Here is a 17,205-nt window from a genome sequence, read left to right as displayed (position 1 = left end):
TTAGCCGAGGGCATCCCAAGCAGTTTTAGCCTCGCGGAGAGGCTTCCCCGGCTGCCTTCGTCCGGCGGGAGGGAGGCGAGAGCGGGTGGGTCGGGATTTCGCCTGGAAAGTCACCTGATCCACCCCGCAACCTGCCAGTCCCGCCGCGGCTTCCCCCGAGGGCCGCCCGCCGCAGCCGGCTCCTCCCCGCGCCCTGCTCTCCTCCCCTCCCTTCCCATTGGCCCCGGAGGAAAGTCCGGCGTCCGGCCCCGGAGGTTTATAAAAGCCGCGCTGCCAGCCGTCGATGGGACCTTCTAACACCTGGAGCCGGCGCGCAATACAGTATCCCTTCGCGTTTAGTACAGTAGTTATTTCTTTGTCCGTCTCTAGTTTTTTTTCCTCTTGCCTGGAAGGAGTTAGATCTCTTGAAACCAGATCTCTTGAGAGCAAGCAGCCCGCCGCAAGCACAGCCCCGACGGCCGATCGCGAAGTCCTCCCCAGAGGCTAGGTTGCGCCCGGGGAGACTCTACTCTACCCTTCTGCGCAGATCCCCGCATCGTTGCGCAGCGCGATCCTGTGGCTTAAAGCGCGCGGCTGTTAGCGGGGTCGGTGCTTTCCTGCACGACCCTGCTAGTGCTGCTACCCCGTCGGGCTAGGAGCCCGCCTCTCTCTTTTCCTTCCCACCTGCATTTAAATTCAACTTGCTGCATCCGAATCTCGCCAAGCTGCGCCTTCGAAGTTTTACCGGCTTTCTTCTGCGCACGGCTTTCAAGGTTGGATCCAGCCTGTGGCCAAACTCCACCGAGCGCCGGAGGTCTGGTTAGATCCCTCCGCTGGAGAGAGACCCCCGACGTGGTCGTGTGCGTCTCGATCCACTTGCGGCGAGCTCGACTCCTTCGGGCTCCCTCCCTCGGACCATTCCCGGCATCATGAGCGCCCCCTTAAAGCGAGCCCCGCTGCTCGGCTCCCTCGTGAAGCGGCGAGGCCCTGGCAGCGCGCCCGCCCCTCCGCAGCAGCAGCAGCTGCTGCCCACCTCGTCGGTGTGCGCCTTGCAGCCCAAGGAGGAGATGCCCGTCTGCCCCAGGCAGGCGCCCCACGCGCTTTCCGCGCTGCCTGGCCCCACCAAGTGGCCTCTGATGGGCAGCCTCTTGGACATCCTCTGGAAAGGAGGCCTCAAGAGACAGCACGAGACGCTGGTGAGTAACTTCTGTGAGACCCCCCCCCCCACCAATCTTTACAGGTCCTATGGCACAAACAACCTGGGGGTTGCCTTGGGTTGGGAATCCTTTTGGCACAGCCCCTAAAACAGCCCAAGGCAGCCTCTTAACTCAGTGCTCCAGCAGAGGAAGCCACAAGTTTAGTCCTGGCCATCTCAAGTAAAAACCTGGGTCTCCAGTGGCATAGCTGGGAGGCTTTGACCTAGGGTGCTTCCAGACTACCTGCTTGTTCAGTATTCATTATTATTTGTTTGCAGGGGGTGGGTCAAATATATTGCATGAAAGCAAGATATTGCGTGAAATTGGGTTTCCCCACAATTTCCAATGCAGTCGCTCATCACTTTCCTTATCCTTTGGGGGGAAACTGATTGGTTGCACCGCACCAGAACTGAAGTTGCCAGCGTGTGATTGAATCCTGCCCAAAAATAGCCGTAATCTGGAGTTATCCCTTGATGGATAGACTGGGGATACAAAACATGTGGCTTGGGACCAGTTGCTGTTCTAGAGCGGAGTGATACTGGCTTGCAGGTGCTTTATCTTCTACTTGCATTGTCACCTGGGGTGAATCTCTGTAAGCGCTTGAAAGCTTACCAGAGCCAGCGTGGATCCAAGTTGCACATACAAGCGCTTGCACACTTGTATGTGCAACTTGCATCCTCCACACCGGCTCTCCTCTTTACCCTCCCTTTCCTTCTCCCTTTGGTTGCAGGCTGATTACCACCGCAAGTTTGGCAAGATCTTCCGCATGAAACTCGGTGCTTTCGATTCGGTGCACATCGGTGCGCCCTGCTTGCTCGAGGCCCTCTACAGAAAAGAGAGTGCCTACCCGCAGCGCCTTGAGATCAAGCCTTGGAAAGCCTACCGGGACTACCGGAAAGAGGGCTACGGTCTGCTTATCCTGTGAGTTAGGATTGGATAGCGAGTGGCATGCATAGCTGGGGGCAGAGCCAGTGGGCAATGGAGGAGGGAATTCATAGCATCCTGCTGAAATCACTAACCATCACAAAACTTCCTATGATTCTAGTGCCTTGGCACAGAGTTCCAAGTGATGTTAAGAGAGCCAGTGTGGTGTAGTGGTTAAGAGTGGTAGACTCGTAATCTGGGGAACCGGGTTCGCGTCCCCGCTCCTCCACATGCAGCTGCTGGGTGACTTTGGGCTAGTCACACTTCTCTGAAGTCTCTCAGCCCCACTCACCTCACAGTGTGTTTGTTGTGGGGGAGGAAGGGAAAGGAGAATGTTAGCCGCTTTGAGACTCCTTCGGGTAGTGAAAAGCGGGATATCAAATCCAAACTCCTCTTCTTCTTCTTCTTCTTCTTAAGAACAGGATGGTTTTCTCGTGCTTATAAGTTTAGTTGGGGGAAAGCCGCATTGATCAAGGCTGAATCAAGCAACTGCTTTAATTTGCTTTTGTTTTTGTTTTTTTGCATTAGATTAAAAAAAAAACCTCTTGTACCCCTCCTCAGCTATTTGTGCCGTGTGTGAATGTTGTTAAATAGAAGGTTGTTCACAGAAACTACGGTAAATGCCCATTCTGACCTATGGAGGTTTTACAGTCATATTGTGAAAATAGTTCAGCATAAGCCATTTCAGAGCATCTTCTGTGTGTACAATCTGGTGCACCGTCAGCATCAAGCTGCATGTTATGCTGGGAGATCTCTGTCTCCAATCCAAAATGCTTTTTAATGATGATGATGATGATGATGATGATTAATTAATAATCGTAAGCTTTAGGAAAATTTACCAGTCTGGTCACAGCTCTGGGACTGGGAGAAGGGTCTGTGTCATTTTCTCTGCTTTAATATGTTTCCCCTCAGCAGAAATAATTCTGGCAGGAAAAAAAGTAGGTTTGGCAGGTGAAGCACTTTGAGATAAAATGCACTATCTTGCTAATGCCACCATCTTTCAAATCAGAAGGGGGATAGAGAATGTGGGGAACATTCTGTAAAACTGATTTTGAGCGTCACTTTTGAAAACTACCCAAGAAGAGATGCTTTTAAGCATAAGGCCATTTTCACACTGTCAGATTCATCTTAGGCATTTTCTAACCTTCCTTGGCATATATTAGCATTTATCTGTAAATTGCTCAAACCCTAGTATTTGCCCAAGGCACATCCAGCTAATATACTACTTTCAGATTGCAGCCATCAGCATTTTCTGACATTTCACATTAATCCACACACAGTGCTAACTTAAGTAGAAAATGTTAGCATTTGCAGCGTGTCTGGAATTTGGTATAGTAGACATGTGTAAATGAGGATCTCCTTTAACTTCTTTCTCTTTTTCATTCACACAGAGAAGGAAAAGACTGGCAGCGAGTAAGAAGTGCATTTCAGAAGAAATTAATGAAGCCCACAGAAATTATGAAACTGGACACCAAAATCAATGAGGTATTCATAAGGACTTATGCTTAATTTTGTCTTCTAAGTTGTTACGGCTTTAATTCTATAGCCGCTGAACACAATAAGGCTTACTTCTCCATAGACATGCATAGGATTAAACTGTAAAACATCATGAAATCCAGTTTGGGTCTGATCCAGTTTGGTTTGAGCTACCTTATTTGTGAATGGACTCATGAGGGAGTTAAGAAACAATCCCTGCAAAAAACTCAATTCTTTCACACGCATAAATCCCTGCATATAAAAACCTAGTATATCAAATAGAGGGCTATCCTAGAACTTTCTCCCTGATGTGCCAAGTTTCTATATTCAGGGTGAGCTTTTATATCGAGTAATGCATGCAAAATGCAATCCCCCACTTTCAGTTCCAATGGTTGAGTCCAGGAAGGACGATACACTTGATTTTGTTGAATGCATGGCTATGCAGTCAATCAGTTCCACAAGTTATGCCTCCATCTCTGCCTTTGGTATTGGCTGTGAATGGATTCAGGACAAAAGTTGGTTGCCAAGTAATGAGATTTTGTTTGCCAGTCTATAGAATCCAGTGTTCATTGGACTCTTTCAGTCTCACTTGATTTTTTTCCAGCACGTGGCAACTGAAGTTGTTGGTGCTCACGGTGGGAGCAGCACTGAACTGATGGGGCGAGATTCAACTAAGTTTTACCTATTGAAATTAGTGAACCTAATGTAGCCATGTTTATTACCGTCTTTTTCGCTCCATAGGGCGCACCAGACCATAGGGCGCACCTCATTTTTAGAGGAGGAAACAAGGGGGGGGAAATACTTTTCTGGTTTTCCACCTCTAAAAGCCCTGTTTTTTTGAGGATCAGCTAAAAGTTTTGCAGCTTTTTTTGCAAAGGGAAAACCCCTGTTTTTTTGAGGATCAACTAAAAGTTTTGCAGCTTTTCTGCAAAGGGAAAAGCCCTGGTTTTTTGAGGATCAGCTAAAAGTTTTGCAGCTTTTTTTGCAAAGGGGGAAAAGCAAAGCTCCTTTTGCAAAGGGGGAAAAGCAAAGAGGAAAACCCCCATTTTTATTGGGTTCAACTCACATTTCTGCAGCTTCTAAAGGCAAGGGAGCCTTTTCTACAGTTTCCAGACAGATAATCTAATCAGCCAGTCACATGTCGCTGGGGAAACAAACAACCTCCCTCTGCAGCACATTCAACAATGGAAGCCTGGGCAAGAGGGCAGGGCTGAAAGGGAGCCAGGACTCTTATCTCTCTCCCGATCTCTTGCTGATCAGCTGCTGAGTGGGTCCTTTCAACACCCCCTTTTCTCTTTGTAAAATAAAAAGCACGATCTAATTTTGGCCCCTGGGCAATTCAGCTCCAGGGACTACCACTCGCGCCATAAGACGCACAGATATTTCCCCTTACTTTTTAGGAGGTAAAAAGTATGTCTTATGGAGTGAAAAATACGGTAATTTCCTTGGGTTTACTCTGATTAATAGTTAGTTGAATATCACCCATTGACTCCAATTTGGAGGCTGCCAGAGAAATCCCCCTTTTCTGTGTAGATGTGCACCTATGATTTTGCAGGACTCATTAAATCGCAGTTTATTTGCCTACCCCGGGCAGAAACAAGTTAACTTGAGTTAGTTGAGACATTACACTTTACCTGCTCTTGCAAACAAATCACAACAAAGATGCATTAATCATTTGCCCACTGCTGTGAGATATTCTCCAATAGCAGCTGACGTACATCAACCTTTAGTGAGCTAGTGAGTTGACTAAAGATACAAGAACAAAGAATTTGCAGAGTGGTCTACAAACCTATCAGTACTAGCAAAATGGAGTTTTTATAAGTCTTATCTGTGGAGCTTTATTTTCAGCTTAGAGGGGGGGGGGACACATTCCTGTACTACGGAACGTGTGTGTGTGTGTGTGTGTGTGTGTGTGTGTGCACGCACACACGTATGTGCATAGCAAAAGAGTGTTTGTAAAAATAATGACCTGTGCATATTTTGCTTTTCACCAATATTCCAAATTTAATTCCCTTTTTAGGTTCTAGATGATTTTATGCATCGGATAGACACACTTTGCAACAAGAATGGAGAAATAGAAGATTTGTATTCTGAACTGAACAAATGGTCATTTGAAAGTAAGTTTCCCTTCTACTTCTCAGCCTGGGGTTGTTGTTTTCTCCCCCAACCCCATGCCACCCCACATCCAACTCAGGTGTATGCATGCAAACTTCTTCCATGCAAATCAAGGCCCCAGGCAATCATGCTACTGCTGCAAAACAGGCAGCTGCTGGGGTGGGCAGGGCAGGGGGCTTGGCTTGTAGGTTCATTCCTGCTACCCCAGTCATGTTGAACACATGAGCAGGTTCATTTGATTTACCCCCAGTGTTCACGGAAAACTAGGGAAAGAATCACTCTATATTGGAGGAAGGAAGAGCACATGAGCTTGAGTTCTGGCTGAGTGTGTAATGTCAAATGCTGGTTTGGTTTTGCATCTGAAACAAAGCATTGTGCAGCGTGTGGCTTAACTCTTTGGTCCTCATTCCCAAACAAAATGAACTTTTTATGTGCAATTTGCTCGTCTATACCTCTAGTTGCTATGAGCTTTCCCTTTGCACCCCTTCTTCAGTTATACATAAGGATGTAAGCTTAGGCTCCAGTACTTTGTCCACGTCATGAGAAGAGAAGACTCCCTGGTAGACAGTGTGGTGTAGTGGTTAAGAGTGGTAGTCCCGTAATCTGGTGAACCGGGTTCGCGTCTCCACTCCTCCACATGCAGCTGCTGGGTGACCTTGGGCAAGCCACACTTCTTTGAAGTCTCTCAACCTCACTCACCTCAGAGGGTTTGTTGTGGGGGAGGAAGGGAAAGGAGAATGTTAGCCACTTTCAGACTCCTTTGGGTAGTGATAAAGCAGGATATCAAATCCAGACTCTTCTCTGGAAAGGACCCTGATGTTGGGAAAGATGGAGGGCACAAGGAGAAGGGGCCGAAAGAGGACGAGATGGTTGGACAGTGTTCTCAAAGCTACTAACATGAGTTTGACCAAACTGCGGGAGGCAGTTAAAGATAGGTGTGCCTGGCGTGCTCTGGTCCATGGGGTCACGAAGAGTTGGACACTACTGAACAACAACAAAGTTATCTTCAGACAAGGATTTGTGAGGCTTTTTTTTGCTTCTGCTATAAGATGCCCTGATGGCAGTGCATTGATGCTAACGGCATTCTTTTCTACGATAGGTATTTGTCTGGTACTGTACGGGAAGAGGTTTGGGCTCCTGCAGCAGGACACCGGAGATGAAGGCCTGAACTTTATCAAAGCCGTAAAAACGGTATGAAGAAATGACACTCTGAACATTTTAGCCATTTGATGGACAGCAATGTAGGAAGTTGCCTGATGTAGCGGTGGTACACAGAACTCTGAATAGTCTGTGCTAGCACTCTCCCTATCTAGTGTCCTTTGTACTTCAACTCTCACCAGGTCGGTGGGATGCAAATGCGCTGGTGGAGCCAATCCAGCACTCCTGCCAGCCCATTTGCATGTCGCCGTGCCCCTCCCCTTTCTGGTACACTGTGGAAATTCAGCCAAGTGTAGGTCAGGTAAGGAACTCAATCTTGCTCCATCAAGGTTGGGGGATGCTGGTACAGTCGAACCTCCATTTACATAGTCAAAACAAAAAAATAAAATAAAAAAATCTTTCCAGTAGCACCTTAGAGACCAACTAAGTTTGTTCTTGGTATGAGCTTTCGTGTGCATGCACACTTCTTCAGATACACTGAAACGGAAGTCACCAGACCCTTAAATATAGTGGGGGAGTAGGAAGGGGTATTACTCAGAAGGGTGGTGGGAATGGGTGATCAGCTGATAGGTGTGGAAAACCTGTTGACTCTTAATGGCTGCAATTGGTCTTGCAGGGAAAGGCAAGGGGTGAGATGGCTAAAGATAGCTTTGTCGTGTATAATGAGATAAGAATCCAATGTCTTTGTTCAGACCAGGTTTCTCCATGGTTTTAAGTTTGGTGATAAGAGTCTTTTCCTACCCCTGCCTGAAAATTATGGGAACTGTGCGTGCAAAACGTGCTCTACCACTGACATCGTAGGTGTGACAGTCTCTAGAAAATAGTGGTTTTCTTAAGTAATTTTTGGCATGAATGGACCACTCATGGGAATGCACGATTGAGTAAAGGGTTCTTTTATATCTAGAAGGAGCACGAGTAAAGATGCTCAGGAGCTGCAGGAATTCTGTTGATCCAGCCCTTCTATGCATTGCACAGAAATAGTACTTGATGCTCAGTAGGATGGAGGCAGTGTATGTCTCTGAATGCCGGTTGCTGGGAATTGCAAGTGAGAGAGTGCTGTTGCACTCAGGGGTCCAGCTTTTAGGCTTCCTGTGGACATCTGGCTGGCCACAGGGAGCTGGACCAGATGGTCTTCCAGGCTATTTCAGCAGGGCTCTTAACCAGATGCTTAGGAAACGTTTAAGGCAGGACCTGGGTGTGCTCTCCTCACCTGCAATTCCCAGTGATTAGTATTCCAAGACATACTATATCCAACAGTGAAGGTAGACCATCCAGTATCATGACTAGTAGGCATTGATCGCCTTGTCCATGAATGTGTCATGTTCTCTTTCAAAGCCTTTCACTTCTCTGTTGCAATCACAGGTTTGATTCCTGCTCTTCTTTGTTTTAGTGCACATTTTGTTTCATTTCAACAATGCAGTTCATCTCTTCATTGCCATTTTGCAGATGATGAGTACATTTGGGAAGATGATGGTGACCCCCGTTGAGCTCCACAAAAGCCTGAATACTAAAGTTTGGCAGGCTCACACGAAGGCGTGGGACAATATCTTTAAGACAGGTAGCTGAACACACCTTGAGGCAGTGGCGGTATTTTGTGAAATAAGCTTTGCATCTTACAATTTAGCAACTGTACTGCACTTGACCTGAAAGTTAATTTATCATTTACTCTTGGTATACATCTGAATTCTCCTCTGCGGAGCATATGGCAGCATATCTGCAGTTAGCTCGTGTTATTTTTCACAACAACCCTGTGAGGTTGGTCAGACTAAAATATAGTAATTTGCCCAAGCTTCCCCATTAAGCTCCATGGCTGAACCAATAATTAAAGCCAGGTGTCCCTGGTCTGAGTTTAGTGCATTCCCCTCCCCCCCCCAAAAAAACCCCACCCTGGCTTGCCAGAGTGGCTGTTTAGCTTCTTGTTCTATATGCCCACTATAAAATATGAAACTGAAATTGGTTATGGAGAGATATCAGGTTTGAGGAATCTAAATTTCTTCTTTGCTAGAACCATGCAATCTACCAATTGGAGGCTGGTGCAAAACAAATATACTCAAAGTAATGAATGCTGAGGCCAGGAATTTGTGTTTTTTTCAGTACTAGAACTCACAGACCTTCCACACATAAAATCACTCCAGGGTGTGAAGCATTCTTTATTTTAGTGGTATCACTTAGGTTGGGGAGGAGGGCGTCATTTTGTTGCTCCCATTGTTGGGAGCCTGATAGCCCTGTTGTAAATCAGCAAGGATATCTTCTGCCTACCCCTAGCTAATTGGGTCACTCGAGTTCACCACAGAAGCCTCAGGTAGAACAGACCAGTGTGTAAAGCAACTTCAGATTGCTTGGCTCTCTTCTCTCAAACAGCTGGCCCTCTGTTCTTCAAGCGTTTCGTAAGTGTGTGCTGCAAGCTTCCTCTGAAGGAGCTCAGGTTAGCATTTCTGTAGCCTCACAACAACCCTGTGAGGTTGGTTATGCTACGAGAGTGTGGCCTGCCTAAGATCAAACCAGAGAGTTGAATCTGGTTTTCCCATATCTAAAATTCTCCCCCTTGCCCTCTTTTGCAAACAGAGTGGGAGGTGCAGTATTTAAAACTTCAGGCAGTGGCTAGCATGTTTGAATGATCCTCTGTATAATACAATACAATACAATAAGAGCCTGCACAGAGAAAACTATCATGCCGGGATAAAGGCTAGGTTTCAACCATTGTCCCAGGTGTGCAGGGAATTTCTGAAACGCAACTTTCGAGGCCTGTAAGCACTGCTTTTGTTTGCTCAGTACTTCCTCTCTTCCCTCCCGCAGTGAAATGCTCTATTGACAGCAGGCTGCAGAAACACTCTGCCAACCCCAGCGAGGAGTTCCTCTGTGACATTTACTTTGGGAGTCAGCTTTCAAAGAAGGAGCTATATGCTGCCATTACGGAACTCCAGATTGCTGGAGTTGAAACGGTAAATCATAACTTGCTCCTCTGCATTCATGGTGAGGATCCTCTTAACGGTCACCCAGCTAAAAAGATGGTAGTCTCCTCTTTCCTATGACCCATTTTCCTCATTCGAATTCCTCCCTTCTTGTTCTTACTGATTATCATCACCATCATTGCCCTTTAATAGGTTGCAATCCTGCTCCACCCCTGATCAATGCCTTATCATCTGCTAAGTCTCCCCTGGATTGTGCCAAGTTGTTTTTGATGCAACTTTTCAAAAATCTAAATACAGAAGGCCTAATGCAGGGATGGAGAACCTGTGGACCTTCAGTTATTTTTCTGGTACTGCAGCTCCCATCGCCAATGGTCATGGGAGATGGGAGTTGGTTAGGTAACATATAGTGTGTCACTGGTATCTCATTCCTGCCCTGATGTTTCTAAATGCCTTTTGTACTACAGTGGTTCCTCGGTTCTCAAACGGCTTAGTTGCCGAACAAATCGGCCCCTGAATGCTGCAAACCCGGGAGTAAGTGTTCCGGTTTGCAGACATTTTTCAGAAGCCGAACGTCTGATGCAGCTTCCGCTTGAGTGCAGGAAGCTCCTGCAGCCAATCGGAAGCTGGGCCTTGGTTTTCAAACAGTTTCGGGAGTCGAACAGACTTCTGGAATGGATTAAGTTCAAGAACCAAGGTTCCACTGTACTAAGAATCCAGGTGGTCTGAATAAAAATAATAACAATAACTATAATAATAATATTTATATACCGCCCTATGCCTGCAGGTCTCCTAGGCTAGGGCAGAGCTCAGTTTTGAAACGCAAAGAAGCCAGCTGCAGACAACACATATAAATACTCTCCCATTGTGAAAGGATTCATGTTGTTGTTGTTGTTGTTGTTGTTGTTGTTGTTTGTTGTTGTAGCTCCTTACTCATGTTAACGTAGCAGTCCTGAGTGAGCTCAGTCAGTGTCTCTTACTGTTTCGCAGACAGCCAACAGTCTGCTCTGGGCTCTCTACAACATCTCCTGCAACCCTCACGTCCAGGCAAAGCTGCTTGAGGAAATACAGGCTGTGGTCTCGGCTGGAGAGAACCCAAATGCTGAACATCTGAAGAAGATGCCCTATTTAAAGGCGTGCCTGAAAGAATCTATGAGGTAAATTTCCTTGCCTGGTATGAAAATAAATGGTCTCTCTTTTCTTTGGCCACACCCATTTCGAACAGGCGAAACTGACAGGGAAGATCTGAAACCAGGAAGATCATGTATTTTTTAAAGACTGGAGTAAATTTTTAATTTATTTAAAAGACCGCTGTAAACAGTTAAAATCATTGGCAGGGATGTAATGACACTTGGCCACATGACCCGGAAGCTGTCTATGGACAAACGCCAGCTCCCTCCGCCTATAGAGCGAGATGAGCGCCGCAACCCCACAGTCGTCCGCGACTGGACCTAACTGTCAGGGGTACCTTTACTTTACCTAATGTGGAATTAAATATCGCAACCATGGATATATAACAGATGGATTATGGTATAAGATGCAAAAATTTAATCTTAAATATTGAACCCATGGAGGGAGGGAAGGTGGTCCAAAGGTTAAAAAGAACCTTTTTATTTTAATGTTTGAAATGGTTAACGCTTAAATGTATAAAAATGTGTAAAACCAATAAAAATATTATTTAAAAAAATTAAAAGTAAAGCATTTTGAACAGTTATGACTTCACCTAAAGAATCTTGGGAACTGTAGTTTGTGAAGGGAGCTGAGAGTTGTTAGGAGCACCCTTAACAAACTACAGTTCTCAGGATTCTTGCCATGATGTCATCATCTGGCTCCTGGTAGATCTGTCTTGCAATCATAGTAAAAAATGTGCTTCGTTTTTTTGCTGTAGGTTAACTCCGTCTGTGCCGTTCACCACTCGGACCCTGGACCAAGAAATGGTCCTTGGAGATTACGCTCTTCCTAAAGGGGTGAGTAGCATTTCCCAGCAGCAAAATTAACTGCAGATGCATTTGCACCCCTATTCCTAAAAGCACTGAGCACCCTGGTACATTGGTGATGGTTTCTTCTATGTGAGTGTGGGGGAAATTGATCAGTTCAGCAAAGGAAAGAAGTTCCTGAGATCAAGCTTGCCTGGAAAACACACCCTCTCCAGGCTTTGCACATTTTCTTCTGGCATAGCTCTTATGCCTTTAATACTGACAGGCAAAAATGCTCATCCGGACCTGCTTCACCGCTTTCCGCCAAGGAAACCCAATCTTTTCCGCTGAATCAGAGCCAACGTCAATCGAGTTTTCTCTGGATTGACGTTGGCTCAATTTATCACTTAAAGAGCAGGTTTTCTGGGGGAAAGCCGTGGGGCAGCCGCTTGGACCCATGCTTTCCTAAGCACAGAGCAAGCTGAAGTCTGGATGAGCCTTCAGTGCAGCTTCCCCCCACCCCACCCCATATGGAAATCTGCTGCAGCAGAAACAGTACCTGTTGAATTTCTGACTGTTCCGCTATTAAAGCCTGAAAATTTGGGCGCAGGCGGAAGCCTGATGACATCTGGATCAAACTAAGCTTTGCTCATATTGCACCTTTTTTGCTTGGTTTTTTTTTAAAAGCACACTTAGCCTTTAAAACACTCCCGGGCAAGAGAATATTATCTATTTTCTACTCCGAATTGGCTCTGAAGGCAATTTCACTGAAAAGATTAAGGCTTCATCTGCTTTCTTCCGTTTTGAAACCCCTGCCTGGAAATAAATCCCAACTTGAAGTTTGTTTGGGGCTTCTTAGGGGGGGGGGGAATTAACATCTCCTGGCTGTTGCTCCATGCTTTTCTCGCTTGCCTTGGAAGCGCAACAGCCTTTGATGCGACATCATGGTTCTGTCAGAGAAAACAGCTTTCCCTTTTTCCTGCAGCCCTTTTTTTCCATTAGCAACACAAGGCTTGATGTTCCCTCTTTAGAAAAACTGCACCCAGCTGGCCTTCCCTCTCCTCTCTCTCACTCGCCCCATGCTGTTTTCCATGTTTACAGACGGTGTTGATGATCAACAGCCATTCTCTGGGATGCAACGAAGAATACTTCAACGACTGGAGTCAATTTCAGCCAGAGCGTTGGCTCCAGAAGAACATAAATCCTTTTGCTCATGTTCCGTTCGGGATTGGAAAAAGGATGTGCATTGGACGCCGCCTGGCAGAGCTACAGCTTCAATTAGCTCTCTGTTGGGTAAGATGTCTGCAATCACATCTTCTCACCCTCCTTCAAATAGCATAGAATCATAGAATCATAGAGTTGGAAGAGACCACAAGGGCCATCCAGTCCAACCCCCTGCCAAGCAGGAAACACCATCAAAGCATTCCTGACAGATGGGTGTCAAGCCTCTGCTTAAAGACCTCCAAAGAAGGAGACTCCACCACACTCCTTGGTAGCAGTCACATTGTTTGTGTGTGTGTGTGTGTGTGTGTGTGTGTGTGTGTGTGTAAGGCTGAGTAGGTAAAAATTTACTTATGCCCCAGCCTTCATCACGAGGCCCCCAGGTGTGTTCCATACATCAAATCCTATTGGTTGTATCCTGCTAAGTTTCACCTGAAGTAAACCCATTTAAATTATCAGACCTAAGTTAGTCGTGTGCAATTAGAATTGAATACACTGCCATATAAAAGAAGTGGGGAACTGTTAGGTCCTCTCCCCACTCCCCTGGGCCATGTGAACAGGTGGGAGGGGCTGCTCACCTGTCAGTCATATTGGACATCACAGCGAGGGGTTAGCCACCCATGCTAAACTTGGGATGGATCCCAGCCTTGCCGTTGTGAGTAGCAAGGCCGTGCCTTGACTTTGAAGCTCATTTTTGAGGGTGAGCTGGCAGGTTCCGAGGATTGTCCCTTAGTTGCAAGTTGGGATGAGTTCCTTCCCACAGGTGCTCACTAGGGTGAATTTGAGCAGCCCGGGTTTGATTCCTTCTGTCTTTGTGTTGCAGCTTATACGGAAGTATCAGATCGTAGCAACCGATGACAAGCCAGTGGAAACGCTGCACCTGGGAATCCTCATCCCCCATCGAGAAGTTCCCATTGCATTCAGAAGGCGATAAAGGTAAATGAAGCTGGAGCTCTGTGGTCAGGCTGGTCCCAGAAAATGGCATCTTAATGGACTCTTCTTCTTGGCCCACTTCATACAGGGTTGCCATATTTCAAAAAGTGAAAATCTGGACAAGTTGTTGAGCACAATTTTGGGGGGCTGGGGGGTGTTGTTGAGCTTTTTTTTTTTAGTTTTGACCAAATTTTTGCCATACATCCCAGTTTTCCTGGACATTTTGCCAATTTCTGCCCGGACACTGGTTAGGACTGCATTATTTTGGCTATGTCCGGGATATTCCGGACGTCTGGCAACCCTACGTAATTTTTATTTCTGAAAGTTTGCCAGTGCCTGAGTTTTACAGAGCTTCCTGAAGAGTTATGGTAGATTCAGAAATGTGTTTCTGCTTTTCAGGAGACATTGGCCCAATAAGAGCTTTTTCCCTGTCCTCTCCATCTGTTCCCGAACATTGAAAACACCACCATGCCTTAATTTGTTGCAAGGTTATACAGTGAAACTATGAAATGAGCAGAACTGGCTTTTCATTTAACTATCATCCGAGAGCCAGGATGGGGAAACACTTGGGTGACTGACAATATACTCAAAGCAGCACAGGTTCCTGGCTGATTCTAGCTTCTGTATATTTTCAGAGCAAATTTCTGGCCCTCATTTTTGCAGAGCATTCTGGGGAAGAACGGAAGGAAGCTAAGAGACAGCTACCAATCCAGCCTACGTTTCCAAAGTGTGCACAAATCTTGTTAACTACATGGATCTGACTGACCCATGATAAATTTTCCAACATGGCTTGTGCAAGATCTACCTCTAAATCCATGGACTAGTAAGATAATTGATTACTTTGACTGGAGAATGTCTAAATATTCTTTCCTCTCTTCCCCTCTCCCCCAGCTACTTTTTGAAGGAAGACAGAGTTTCTTGAGTGCTGCCTTTTCTGAAGACAACCCCCTTGAATGCTTGGCACCCAACCTCCTTCAGCAACCAGGGGCTAAGCATGTTTTGACCTATGTGCTGTTGATGGAAGAGAGATCAAGGAGCATCTGAAGTTAGCTTTGACCTTGCTTTGGGGGCAGATCTGCCAAAACATGCACCTAAGTAATCTTTTGAATACTACAATGAAAACCAACAAGGACCAGCCTTTATTTTAAAAGGTGCAAACTGAGAAAACGGCAAAAAGACCGGTGCGAGACAATGGACCTTTTCATGCAGCCCTGACAAAATTCCATTTCTGTTCACCTGCCTGTGTGAAATCTGCTCGTCGTGGCTCAGTACATCCTTCCTGTTAGATGTTTTTAGGATCAACTGGCCAAGGGTAGATGACATGATACAGTGAGTTCAGTTCTGAGGTGTAGGGGGAGGAATTTTTTGCTGTTTCTCACATCCTGCAGGAATTGTGTAGGTTTTTCAAAATGAGGATTTCTGTCTGCTGCAGGTCTTGTTCAGCCTACCTCCTTTTACAAAAGGATTGTTGTGATAAGGAGAAAGAAGCACTCCAAGAAGGTCCTGGTGTTTAGATATTTTTATATATGTATATATATATATATATATATATTACAAAGGGCAGGAAAACTGCACATTTCCCTTTATACATCTGTTAAAACTCAGAGCCTTGCTGCAGTAGCCATGAAACCTTTACCATTATATGATTTTGATAAAAACACACAAAAGTGCTGTATTTGGAAAACAACAGCAAAGTACCAAACCTCTGCTGATGGTTCACACTGCAAGAAAATGTGGGCTGATTCAGGGCAGCTCTGCCTGGAAAATCTCCATAGGCACTACATAGTTCTTCATGCTCATGAACAGACCATTACAGGGAATCCAGTGCTCTGATGCTCTGGAGAACAACTTGATAAGACTGGTGGGTTGTGCATAGGCCTTCAGAACTGCTCTTATTTTTTTAAATGCACTTGTCCACTTCAGGGCTTGTACGTATGGGTTGGAGAGAATAATTCAGTACAGTCAGGCCTGCATAAGGCTTGACTCACCAAGCCACACACAGCACACCAGTAATGTATTGGAACCTACCAGGGGCTGCCTAGAATGCTTTGGGGGTTTTTTTTCTTCACAATGTGGGTAATGTGTGAAGCACCTTGGCTGAAATAAGTGGCTGATGGGTGTTTCACTTTTTTCACACAGTGCATGAATGAATGAACTCACAAAAATTTGCTGCTGCAAGGCGATGTGATGGCCTGTAGCTTAGATGGCTCTGAAATAGGGTTGGACATTGTCATCTGTATGTAGCCTCCCGAGTTCAGAGGCACAATTGCTTCTCAATACCAGCTGCCAGGAGCTACGATAGGTGAGGAAGATTCCCTTCCACAACTTGTTTGTTAGACAGTGTGGGGAACAAGTCGCTGCTCTACATGGTCCATTGCTCTGATCCAGTGCAGGTGATCTGGTGCTCTTGTATTCAGCTTGGAGAGGCGCAGATACACACTTCAGCTTCATGATCTGCAGTAGCATAGGAGCATTATTGTTCGTGTTTTCACCCATTCCTGAAAATTATACGCACAGCTTCCTTGTGGTGGTGTCGGGGTGTTTTTTTTTACATGAATTTTTGTGGTTTTTATATTTTAAATATTTTTTATAACAAAGATCTCTGTACACTTTGGAGAACTGTCAACAGATGCTGATTTATTGTACAGAATTGCTATTTTTTTCAGTGTTCGGAATTTCTCGTTGATACCTAAACACATGCTTTTTTGTAATAAAAAAAAGAATTTCCAGATATGATGCCTCTGCTTGTACTGAACACGTCGTCCAGTATCATTTTAGAAAGTCACCTACATTCTTTGTGAGTTGCTCATCACATTTTGCCACCAGCTCAAAAGAAAAAAAATTATTTTGCATAGTACAGAGCATTTCTGGTTAGTGGATAGATGCCACTAAACCACTTGCCACTCCATATTTTATGGCCAAAATGAGGAAAGCTGCCTGGGGCAATTTTGCAGTTGCTACTATATGCCAAGTCAGACTCTTGCTCTCTTGTATTGACAAGCTTTCTAAAATCCAGACAGGTATTCACAGCACTGCTACGGAGATTTCCACAGTTCAAAACTGCTCAAGGCAGCTTACAACATGAAAAAATACAAAACAACATGGTTGTAAACAATAAATAAAACATTAAAAATACACAAGCAAACTGAATGATTTCCACATAAATCACAACAAGATATATCAAAGATGCAAAAATCATTATCAATTGGAACAACTTCCTGCACCACCCCAACAACCCCACACCCACTATACAACACCCCAGCCCAAGAGTGTTCTGCAGCCTCAGCTTTTGTAGCTGGAGTCAGTCCAGGCCCATTCTCCCAGGCCAGCTGGGAAAAGGCCTGAAAGATGACCCAGCCAACATACCATGATTGCAAC

The 17,205-nt window shown here is 45.5% G+C and overlaps 1 protein-coding gene across 1 annotated transcript; it reads left to right on the top strand.

The window, feature by feature from the left end:
• Window positions 1-373: 373 nt before the first annotated feature.
• LOC117049016 (1,25-dihydroxyvitamin D(3) 24-hydroxylase, mitochondrial) lies at window positions 374-15,343 on the top strand. The gene is made up of 12 exons (XM_033153574.1): window positions 374-1,175; window positions 1,906-2,096; window positions 3,491-3,584; window positions 5,596-5,692; window positions 6,790-6,881; window positions 8,295-8,406; window positions 9,645-9,790; window positions 10,748-10,914; window positions 11,646-11,724; window positions 12,775-12,966; window positions 13,718-13,830; window positions 14,719-15,343. Exons 1-11 carry the CDS (start codon window positions 909-911, stop codon window positions 13,826-13,828), a joined length of 1,548 nt encoding a protein of 515 aa, XP_033009465.1. The 5' UTR covers window positions 374-908; the 3' UTR covers window positions 13,829-13,830; window positions 14,719-15,343.
• The last annotated feature ends 1,862 nt before the right edge of the window (window positions 15,344-17,205 follow it).

This window comes from Lacerta agilis, chromosome 6 (genome assembly GCF_009819535.1).
Source record: "Lacerta agilis isolate rLacAgi1 chromosome 6, rLacAgi1.pri, whole genome shotgun sequence".
NCBI classification, from domain to species: Eukaryota; Metazoa; Chordata; class Lepidosauria; order Squamata; family Lacertidae; genus Lacerta; species Lacerta agilis.
This window is presented reverse-complemented; position numbering and strand designations above follow the sequence as displayed.